Genomic DNA, 12,140 nt, shown 5'->3' on the forward strand with positions numbered 1-12,140 from the left:
CCAGCCTGGTCTACAGAGCTAGTTCCAGGACAGGCTCCAAAGCCACAGAGAAACCCTGTCTCGAAAAAAACAAAACAAACAAACAAAAAAAACCAAAAAGAGTTAGGGCTAAGAGTTAGGCAGTATCTGCTTTCCATTCCTTCACCCCACTGAAGTTAAGCTTGGGAGTGTTCTTTACTTTGGCCAAGAAATTATGACCAGGAGTGATCTCTATCGTTTCTAGGTAGAAGCTTCTAGAGCCAGGCTCTCGCTGTCCCCTGTGAGGCTGGTCATGTTCCGGCTGGTGATGGTAGTGATGGAGACCCAGGGCCAGGATGGAGACTAGGCTGTGCCAGGAACACGTAGGGTGAGCAGAAATACATCTCTGCTTCGGAACTGCTGGACGTTGGGGACATGGATCAGTCTATCTCGTCTCCTTTGACCAAAGGCGGAATTTGACCAAATCCTTCAAAAGCTCAGCTGAAAGGAAAGGCGTGGGTGACAAAAGCACATCCCGAAGGAGCAGTGAGTCAGGGCTGACGACGTCAAACACCAGGCTACGTCAAGCGCAGCAGGGACGTAAAACAAGTGATGACTTGCTATAGATATAAAACTCTACAGAGATATTTGTGCTGAGGTATGAAAGTAATACGCGTGATTTACAGTGTGATTAACTGGTGTTTTTTTTTTTTCACTTCCAGCTTATTAACTGCTAAGCTGTCTCCGTTTCCCTGTCAAAAGGAACAAAACTAGGCTTTGCTGTGATGTATCAGGCCACTTACTAAAAGTACTCCTTGCTCACCAGCCCAAGGATTCACTTATCAAAAATCAATTAAGTTTAGCTAAAAACAGCTGCCGAGAACGTACCGGTTCTCTCTCTCTAGCATCTTGCACGCCACCATGGGTATGTGTATGTGAGATTTCAATAAGCTATCTTCATTCTAGATTTTTACACCTCTTCAAAGTCATCTTTGTTTGACCTCAACCCTATTAAAAGACACCGAGCAAGAGCTAAACGATGTCCTGACACAGAGCAAAGGAGCAGCACAGCCACAAAGGCCAAATCTCTTCTAAGTCATCTGTCTTTCTGGACGAGAGCCTCAGGAATGCTGTTGTTGAAGAATTGGGGACTGAGGCTCAGTGGGGCCACCTTGCCAGCTGTGGTTGGATTGGAGGATCTGACCCAGGACCCCAGTCTCCTACCTGGGGTCTTCACTGAGAACACACCCCACCCAGAACCCGCCCTGCTCCTTCGCAGCTTGTACTCCAGTCTCTAAGGCCATCCGTCTCCCGCATCTGCTGCCAAGCACACTCTAGGATTCTCCGGGACTTGGGATGCTTTACCAGCTGCGAGATGACTCTGAAGGATGCAACAGCTGGATCTACACTCCAGTCTCAGCTCTTCTACTTACGGGCTTGACGCACCTAAGTGGCTCTCCTGCATACTTCAGTTTTTTCACGCAAAGTTGTTTGTCTCTGGGTTTGCTGTGCTTGACATTGAGGGGATTCTATCTACTTGAGACCAGTACATATATTAGGGGTAGGTATCTTCACTGGTGGCAGTGGTAGTGGCTTCTACTCTTCTTTCTTCTTTTTGGCAGGATCTCAACTTCTATATAGTCAAGGGTAACCTTGAACCCCTGACCTCCTGCCTCTGTCTTCAGATATTCATATAAGACTATACCTGGGTTATGCAGTGTTGAGGATTGAACTCGCGTGCGCGAGGTAAGCGCTGTCCGACTGAGCTACACGTCCAGGCTCCTCACTGGCATTTCTAATTTGTGTTCGTGCCCTTGCTGTTAGATGGTGTTTCTAAGTCTCTGCTGAGCCTTGCAGCTGAGCCGCGTGTCATTATCTTCTACTTATCCAGATGGCTTTCTGCCCAATCCAGGATCTCATTATCACCCCTACAGTTTTCATCTGCGTTCAAAGTTGCCCAGTTCAGCTTTTTAGAGTCAATTCTTCCTCTGTGTGTCACATTCCCCATGCACCTGGGTTAAGTGTAAATCTGGATGTTCATCCCTATTTCAAACCCCTGACCAGGCTGATGAGCAGAAGAGCCTGTAAGAGGGGTGTCTGAGTTACAGGGTGCAAGGGTGAGGATGGACTTGGAGCCATTCCCAGTGCTGTCCTATGCCTGCCACAAAACACACATGTGTGTTTATACTTTCCTAAAGCCACTTTCTCCTTCCTTTACCCACTTGAGAGTGGACCTTTACCTGTTACCAGTGGCAGTGCACATGACCCCACAGAAGACATGACAATATGCACAAATACCTGGGAAAAATGCTAGCTACATAATTCTATCAAAAATCTACTTCTAAGATGTCATTAATGAGACAAAAAAGCCAGGTTGGCTGTTTCAGCTGGCTTAGGAGGCTGAGAAGGGAGGATGACATGTTCAGGACCCACTTGGCCTCGATCAAGTTTAGAGCCAGCCTGGGCAACACAGGGAGCCCCTGACTCAAAATAAAAATGCAAGAGCTACAGTGACAGCTCAGTGACAGGCGCTTGTCTAACCCGCAGGAGACTATGGGTTCAGGCCCCAGTGCCAAAGAGAAAAGAAAAAAACCCAAACTATGAACACAATATTCACAGCAACATTATTTAAACTACTGAAAACCTATATACCCTATGACTATAACTAAACAGAAAGGAAGTTCTTAAAAACATTTAATACAATGACTACATAGCTTTAAAGTGACTATAAAGTAAGTTACTATTAGTATAAACACTGTCTGCAACTAAATAAAAACTATGTTAACATGGATAAAGACAGAAGCAGAGAGCGAACGATTAGAAACTGCCGGTATGGCAAGATTACGGATAGAATGCTTAGCTGATTCCCATTACAACATATTAAAGTTTGCTTGCTGATAAACGTCCCAAATGCAAACATATAGATGCACCTTTGCATGTGTTTCTTACTTATGTGCGCACATATAATCTGAAGAGAGAGTCCACAGGAATCAAGAGTGAACAGGGCTGGGCATGATGGGGCACACCTGTAATCCCAGCATTTATGAGGCAGAGGCAGGAGGATCACTGCAAGTTCAAAGCCTGAATGATAGTGTAAGTTCTAGAAGAGCTTGTGCTATCAAGTAAGACCCTGCTTCAAAAAGAGAAAAAGCAAACAAACAAAAAAGGAGAAACAGTTCAGAAGTGAGAACTTTGGGTAATGAGATTTCTATTAAAGTAAAGAAGTATTTGTGCAGCCCGGTGTTGGGGCACACACCTTTAGTCCCAGTACTCGGGAGGCAGAGGCAAACAGATCTCTGTGAGTTCAAGGCTAGCCTGGTCTACAAACAGCCAAAGCTGTTACATAGAGAAACCCTGTCTCAAACACACGCGCGCGCGCGCACACACACACACACACACACACACACACACACACACACACACGCACGCATTTGTGTAAAGTCGACAGCCTATTCCTGTCCTCAAGAAACTTGAGAATCCAGCAAGCTGCTAGTGGGCACATTCCCTTTGGCAGACACTAATACACCTCACTACAATGCCTGCCTGGAATATGGAGGGACAGGTGTCAGGATGGCAGAGTGAACGGTGTTAAGCCCAGCTATAAACATGATCTCCCTGGGTCCCAGCGGCACTCTCAGACCAGTCAAGGACCCTGGGCAAGACCTTCCCCTATGAACCTCTAGGAGCCGGGATGGCTGCCCGCCTCCAGAGCTGCCCAAGGCACAGCATCGGAAATGCCAGCGCAAGTTGGCTGCAGCATTAAGTGTGCCCCATCATCTCTTGTGGATGCTCACAAGCTCTACCCCTACAACACAAGGCAGGAGGCAGAAGTAGCTTAGCGCTTTAGGAGAGAGGCTCCCCTTGGCCACGCCCCATGCTTACCATAGGTGAACATGCGTGGGGAGGTCAGCTCAATGTTGGGTAGGGCTCCCAGGTGGTTTAGCACTGCGCATCGGTAGCCATTTTTCTGGGCATAGTCAACAAAGGTTCGGATATACTGCTTCTCGCTGTGATTGGCAATTCCAGGACAGATGACCATGGTGACGTCATCTACAAGATGGAGAAAGAGATCCTTATACATCCATTTAATATGAGAACACTGACATTATTAGGTTTGGGGTGGTGGATTATATGGGAGATTATGGGTAATCCTCCCTCCCTCTAGGGAGGCTCAGGTAGAAGGACCATGAGTGTAAGGCTACATGTAAGACCCTGTCTCGAAAACCAAAACCAAACAACAGAAATAACTCTCAATTTAAAAAACAGCAAGGACTGGAAGGATGATTCTTCAGTTAAGAGCACTGGCTGCTCTTGCAGAAGACTTGGGTTCAATTCCCAGCACTCACAACTGTCTGTAACTCCAGTTCCAGGGGATCTGACATACATGCAAGCAAAACACTAATGAACATAAAATAAGATTAAATAAATCATAAAAATCGGCTTCAGCATTTGACAAGGGGATCATAATTCTGTACTGACTTCTGCTACGCGTGAACTAGCAAGTACGGGTTAAACTGCAGGCCATTGGGGTGACGACATGCCCCGCCCCCCCCCCCCCCCCCCCAATGCAAGGGGACAGTGTGTGGCACAGGCATTTGCACACTGCTCTCCACTGACAGGTGTCCCCTCTCTCTAGGGCCCAACACCATGACCTGAAACTAGCGCACCTCCAACACAGTGCTCCGCCAAGGGCTCGAAGAGATCGAATGTAGAAGTGGCTCCGTCTGACATGGTGATGAACTTGCGGTGCCCGTAAGGGTGTGGTGACCTCACTCTTCCCATCTTCCCATACAAGGCTGTCTGGATATGTCCGCTTTTCCCCCAGATCAGTGGTGGGATGTATCTGAGAAAGCAGAGGGAGGAAAACAGGAGTGGTCAATTTCCTCCATATTCCTTGAACAAAGCTTTTCCTAACGCATTCTGTACACTAACCATAAACACAATGATTTTTCGTTTGCTAGCTTTTCACTGGGAGGTGGTGGCACACACCTTTAATCCCACACTCGGGAGGCAGAGTCAGGTGGATCTCCGGGAGTTGGAGGCCAGCCTGGTCTACAGAGTGAGTTCCAGGACAACCGGGGCTATACAGAGAAAACCCTGTCTCAAAAAAAACCAAACCAAACCAAACCAAACCAAAATCTGTTTCATCTTTAGCTTTTTCTCGATGCAGGGATGAGGCCCAGGCCTCATGCTGAGTGAGCACTCTGCCACTGAGCTGAACGTTTTCACCACCTCATCTCCAGGCCTCATTAGCTCCTCTTCTACAGCCATTAATGCCTCCTGCACCAGATTAGCTTCGGAAACCAATCACGATTTCAAATTTAGAGCATCAAGTAATTCAGCATGGGCTATTTCTGTAATAGAGCGAAAAAGAAAGCACACAACGTCCTTTGAGTACATCCCGCATGACAGGGCTGGCCTCATGATTACCAAACGAGCCAACGTATACAAAGTGGCTTGTGCGGCACCTGCGCTCGCTAAATGCTCACTTCTGCCATAGCTGCTGCGGTTACTCCATTAGCAAAAATGCTGCCCTTGGCAACACCACGAAGGACGGCAGGCTCTCCTCAGAGCCTCTCAGTGCTTGGGTTATGGCAGAAGCACTACTGTGTGCCCAGGAAGGTGCTAACAGGGCCAGCAGTATTTCTGTTGGATTAATGAAAGACAAAGGCTTCTTCGCCCAAGGCAGGCATGATGCCTCCCTTACAACTGCCTGTCGTGAAGACAACGGTGGCCTGGGAATGAAACACAAGAACTGCAAACCTGGTACTTCCTGGAAAGAGGGTTCTCCACTTAAGAACTGAGCATGGTTCATGGCCACGGTACAAGATGACCGGTCCCGTTTACTGAAAATGCTGTTGGTTTCTCTCACAGTTTTTATCCGAGCTCAGTGGCTGATCATGATATATGTGTGTGTGTGTGCGCGCGTGTGTGCATGTTCTACATAAACTAGAATCTCACAGCATACAGAGTGGCAACACCAATCTCTCACTCTGCATTATGCTCCAGGGGTGTTTTATTAATGATTTATCTTAACCTATTTGCCCATTCATGCAGAGCTATCAGTTCCCACAGAACCAGATGGTTCTATAAGCTCCATTTCCACTTATTCTTGCGTGCGTACTATTAAATATACACAAAGTTAACTAAGTGCAGTTCTGTTGTTAGCCAGTCCCCAGACAAGCTGCTTCTTGGGGCTGGAGAGGAGAGAGGAGGGTGTTTAAGAGACGCGGGGCCACTTGCCAGCATGTGCAAATGGCCCTGCAGAAAAGGCTGCGTTTGCAAAGCAGGGGAAGGTATTTACAAGGGCAGAGTGGGTAGGATAGTAACAAAAAGCAGCCTTAGAAAAACAACGTCAATTGGATGACTGAATACAATGTCAGACTCAGTCACATAGTTTACAGAAACCCTCAGACAGCCACTGGGCTGCGTAGAGGGAAAAGGGTGGACATGGAAGCCAAACTCCTGAGGAAAACTGGAGGAATGTTTACTTTATGATGTGAATATAAGGGATAAGCAGAGTGAGGTTAAAAATATCGGAACAGGAGACAGCTGGGTCTCTGAGTTTTGGGGCCAGCCTGGTCTACAGACCGAGTTGCAGGACAGCCAGGGTTACACAGAAAAATGCTGTCTTGAAAACAAAACAAACAAACAAATACCAAAGCCAGAAGAGGCATATTTCATATGCTACTTTTATGTTGTGTTTAGAACATGATTTAACTTTAGAAAATATGACAGAAATACAACCAAATCTCCTTTTGGCTACTAGCAGATTTTCATATCCTGATGACATCTCTCACCCCATGACAGACTGCCTCCTCGGAATCTTGGCAAGAGCCTCCCCGTGGCCTCCTAGCTTCCAGCCTTGTTCCCCCACCATCCACTGTCCAGTGGTCCACTTTGCCAATGGAGAGAATCTCAACACACGCATCTTACTCCGCCCTCCAATGCTTAGGTCTTTAGCTTGGCCCAAGGCTTGGACACACCCTGGCACTCCCTAACTCTCTCGATAAGCTCCAGTACCCGTAAACCAGTGGCTCAACTTCACCTCAAAGGAACACTCCTGGGGAATGGCAAGTCTATTCCAGATGCCCGGTTAGCCACCTTGGTCCCTTCCTGGCCAACTGGGCCTTGTCTTTAGGACTTGCTCTCAATCAGGCTGGTTGCAGGGACAATTGTCTCATGTCCAGAGTTAGGGAGCTCACTGCAAGCACACCTCCTTCTACATTTACCTTAGGGCCTATGGCCAGGAACCCACATTAAGCACCAAGGGAGAACCTGCTAAAATGGCAAAAACAAACAAAAAAACCCACCCACTTAGCAAATCTTAGGCTTCAAAAGTATCTTTAAAAGATAGCATGTATCATGATACTATGAGTCTAGCTCTCATTCGGCTGGCATTTGGTGATGTTCTCACTTGGTAGAATAAAGTCTTGAAAGCGTGGGGGGTGGGGGAGGCAACTGCCTTAGAGTCAGAGCGTGAGGTCAACTGTGCACAGTGGAAGGCTCACAAATTTTAATTGTGTGACAATATTGCCTACTGATAAAACACTGTTTTTAATTAACTTCCCAATAACACACAGCAGGGCTCATAAAGCTGTGATTGTGGTGGGTTTCTCACTGAACTTAAAAAAAAATTATATAACTTATCCAAAAACCACAAGGAAAAAAATCAAAACCGTATTCAGAATGGTCCAGGTCATAGAAGAAATACAGACCCAAAGATAAAATATTCTGAAGCTTATCTGAACAACACACACAAACACCGAAGAGATGCTGCTGACATGGTCTGTGGAGGGAAAGACTGATTTTAACTACCTATGCGACAATCTGTCTGGAAATATAGTGGCCATGAACTCACTTGCCATTCCCGTGTCTCCAGGTTATTCTCCCGAGAGAGAATCTAGGCCAGTCTGGGACGGGCTGGGTGGACAAAGTGTAGGGGAAAGGGCAGCCCTACCTGTCCCTTAAGAGATTTGGCAAGTTTTGGGTTCACAACCTTTAAGTGTGACTTGCCCAGCAGGTGAGACGTGCCAGGGCAACCCTGGAGGACGTGTGCACTTTCAATTTTATAGATAATACCAAATCTCCTTCCCAAGAAGATGGGTCAATTTATATTTCTAGACCACCAACTAAGAGCTTGCTTGGCGTCTTCACCCGCATCAGTAATTGGCATCGTTACCCATTCTGGCCACTTTAATGGACACCTCATATCAACATGTTTAAGGCTCATCTAATGTATGCATTTAAAAGCTGTCTCTGGGGGCTGGAGAGATGGCTCAGTGGTTAAGAGCATTGCCTGCTCTTCCAAAGGTCCTGAGTTCAATTCTCAGCAACCACATGGTGGCTCACAACCATCTGTAATCAGGTCTGGTGCCCTCTTCTGGCCTGTAGACATACACACAGACAGAATATTGTATACATAATAAATAAATTTAAAAAAAAAAGCTGTCTCTGGGGTTGCTGAGTCGGTCTGGAGGGTGAAGGCATTTGTAGCCAAGCCTGATGACCTCACCTCAATTCAATCCCCGGGACCCACATGGCTGCTGCCAGCTGTCCTCTGACCACCTCAGGTGTGCATGGCCACATGCATGCCTCCAAATGAGTAAATGCAAAAGTGCTTCTCATTTCAATTTGTATTTTCCTGACTCATCTCTCCTGCTATTTAGTTTTCTTTTTCTTCTGTGAATCCTGTTTATATCGTCTATTTTTATTAATATTTTTGTTTCTTCCTGTTAATTTGTATTTTTATTAGCTCTATGTTATTAAACATTATCATTTGTGTGTTATAATTGTTTCCTTATTATATTGTATGCTTTAAGTTCACACTTTTCTTTGTTTTTGAGATGGTGTCTAGATATAGCCTGGTCAGCCTCTTAAGTGCTAGGATTACAGGTAAGCATCAGAGGCTTAGAAAAGTTTATTTGATTTTACATACTTTTTATATTTTGTGGTTAAATTTGGTAGATTTAAAAAAATTAAACCTTTAAATTTTGGCTCTTCCTCCTTCTTCTAGTTTGATTTTGTTTTTAAGACAGCGTCCTGTGTAGTACGTGCTGGCCTTGAACTTTCTATGTAGTTGAGACTGGCTTTAAACTCTTGGATCCTCATGCTTCTATCTCCAGAGTGCTGGAATTGTATACAGGCTTGTCCCATTTCTGACATCAAAGTCTTTGTTGTTGTTTTGTTTTACAAGACAGGGTTTCTCTGTGTAACAGCTCTGGCTGTCCTGGAACTTGCTTTGTAGATGAGGCTGGTCTTGAACTCTCTGCTTCCCAAGTGCTGGGATTAAAGGCCCTTAAAGGCCCTCGTTTTTCTAAGTGATATGAAGATGTAATCCACCTCTTCCTAACAGATGGGTTCACTGTCCTTGCACAATAATAAATGGTCCATTCATCCAGGCTAATTTCAACCATCATCTACAATATACACCAAGTTCGCAGTTAGATATACCTCTCTCTTCTCTACTCCGGTTCATCCATCTATTTGTCTATTCGTTTGCCAGGATGGCTGCTTTAATAAATACAGCTCGTGGGACCTTTTGAGAGATGAAAGTTCAGATGGCCTTCACTATTCTTTTGCCAAATTTCCTGGGCAGATTATTTCATTTTCCAGATGGATTATATGATCCGCTTGTTGAATTCCTGAGAAACTTTGAGAAGATTTGATTGAAAACCTATCAAACATATATTATCGTGGGGTTAACAGACAATCTTTGCACTGAGTTCTTCCCTCAAAAAATATGGCACATCTCCCCCAGGTCCCGTGGGAAAGCTTTAGAGCGTTTTTCATGGTCTAGAGTGTGCAGTTGACTTCATGGTTATAGTGTGCAGTTGGACTTCATGGTTATAGTGTGCAGTTGGACTTCATGGTTAGTGTGTGCAGTTGACTTCATGGTTATAGTGTGCAGTTGGACTTCATGGTTAGTGTGTGCAGTTGACTTCATGGTTAGAGTGTGCAGCTGACTTCATGGTTATAGTGTGCAGTTGACTTCATGGTTAGTGTGTGCAGTTGACTTCCTGGTTAGTGTATGCAGTTGACTTCATGGTTAGTGTGTGCAGTTGACTTCATGGTTAGAGTGTGCAGCTGGACTTCATGGTTAGTGTGTGCAGTTGACTTCATGGTTAGTGTATGCAGCTGGACTACCCTGCTTTGCATGAGGTTATGCATATTGCTAAAAGCTGTTCTCAAGAGCTGGAGCATATGGTCGTATTTATCTCTAACAGAGCAGGAATAATGTCTCCTTTTCCCTAATCCTCTTGCTGCTGTGTCCACTGTTGTGCTGGGGCCTGTGGTTAATCAAGGTTTGTTACTAAGAAACGAGCTAGACCCCAGCAAATAGAGGCCAGCCTGTCCTTATCAGAACAACATCTGGCTTTCCTAACAAAACTGCCCAATGGGAAAGACCACAGGGGAAAAACCTGGAACCCCCTCCTGCCCACATGCCCCAAGGCATGCGCACGCACACACCCTTTGGGCAGATGGAGTAGGGCAGATGGTTTCTGATCTTTAAAGAAAGGAAAATAAAGCTGATGATGCTCATGTTCGCCCTAGCTCAGGGTGTGACCAGCTTTCTCCGCATCACCTGGATCCCTTGGTTGTAAATTGAACAGCTTCAGTGGTGGCTGTTATTCCCTTTGACTCTTGCTTATCTCTCTACCAATTTAGGGTTTGATGCAGTTTTGGATATATCCCCTGAGACTGAGTCCCCTAATCCCAGCAAGTCCCTGATAGTGCTTTTATAGGGGTCCAACGGCCCATTAGCAGCCATGCCTGGGCATTTTAGGTGTCTATCAGATAGGATACTTCAAGTTTTTATTTCAGGACACTTTAAGATTGTTTATTCATATATGTGTGAGAGAGAAAGAATATATGTCAGTGTGTGTGGGTCCCTATGGAGGCCAGAAGAAGACACTGGAATTCCCCGATAATGAAGCTACAGATGGTTATCAATTGCTGACATGGGTGCTGGGAACTAAACTCAGGTCCTCCTGGAAGAGAACCAAGAACTCTTCTTTCATTTGTCTGGTTTTTGTTTGTTTGTTTTGTTTTTTTAACAGGGTATCTCTTTGTAACCCTGGCTGTCCTGGAACTTACTCTGTAGGCTAACCACAAACTCAGAGACCTACCTACCTCTGCCTCCCATGTGCTGGGATTAAAGGCATTGGCCACCACCACCTGGAGGCGAAGCACCAACTCCTAGCTGCTGCGTCATTTCTCCAGTCTCTGGGCACTGTAGCCTAAGCAGCAAAACCTGACTCTCAGTAAGCTACATCAGGAAAGAAACACGTATCAGGTCGGTGGGGGGCACCTTGAGACCCTGCCCAGGAAGTAGGAAGGAGAGAAAGACAAAGAGAGAAGATGCTTGGCCATACCACACTTATCTGCACATTTAGCACTTCACAGGTATTGGGTGGCTTCTACCTTTTGACTACTCTAAATAGCATTGCTATGAGCATTTGTGTACAAGCTTCTGTGTGTACACACACACACACACACATGTAATAATAATAATAGTAAAATAAGTTACAAATACACTGTAAGGAAGGCCTAGTGTTTTATGACAGTAATCCCAGCTGTTGGGGAGGCTAAGGCAGGAAGAGCATAAATTCAAGTCCTGCCTGCGCTACATTCCAAGTTCAAGGTTAGCCTGAGCAGTTTTGGTGAGATCCTGTCTCAAAATAAAACATGGGACGAAGGGGCTGGGGCCTATAACTGCATGGAGTTCTTGCCTAGCGTGTGTGGGGTCTTGGGTTCAACTCCTGTACAGCAAACAAGATCTCTAAAGATCCCGTGCCCTCCTGGTGGGTGTGAAGCAACATCTCATTCCGATTCTGATGTGGCTTCCTTTGTGACCAATGCTGCCGAATCACCTACCATCCCAACTCCAGCCCTTTCCTACCCCCAGTTCCTAGGTTTGTCTCTACCTGTAACACCAATTTCAACCTTAAAAACCAAATAGTGAATAGATATCAAATCCCCTGTTCATCTCACAGTGGCTATTAATGGGGGAAAAAAGAACCAGGTAGCAATGAAATCAACCAGAACTGCATGTGGCACAATTCTGTGTTGTTTAAAAACTGGCAGAGAGGCCGGGCGGTGGTGGCGCACGCCTTTAATCCCAGCACTCGGGAGGCAGAGGCAGGCGGATCTCTGTGAGTTCGAGACCAGCCTGGTCTACA

At 45.8% G+C, this 12,140-nt stretch overlaps 1 protein-coding gene across 1 annotated transcript in view; it reads right to left on the reverse strand.

Moving 5' to 3' along the window:
• Positions 1 to 12,140, reverse strand: part of Abhd2 (abhydrolase domain containing 2) — a 90,548-nt gene that overhangs the window by 28,272 nt on the left and 50,136 nt on the right. The window contains exons 4-5 of the mRNA XM_005357731.3: positions 4,626 to 4,801; positions 3,841 to 4,008 (exon numbers count right to left, since the gene is read on the reverse strand). Of these exons, the coding sequence (XP_005357788.1) occupies positions 3,841 to 4,008; positions 4,626 to 4,801 (344 nt within the window). The remainder of the gene's footprint in view (positions 1 to 3,840; positions 4,009 to 4,625; positions 4,802 to 12,140) is intronic.

The sequence above is a fragment of the Microtus ochrogaster genome, chromosome 22 (assembly GCF_000317375.1).
Source record: "Microtus ochrogaster isolate Prairie Vole_2 chromosome 22, MicOch1.0, whole genome shotgun sequence".
Taxonomy (NCBI): domain Eukaryota; kingdom Metazoa; phylum Chordata; class Mammalia; order Rodentia; family Cricetidae; genus Microtus; species Microtus ochrogaster.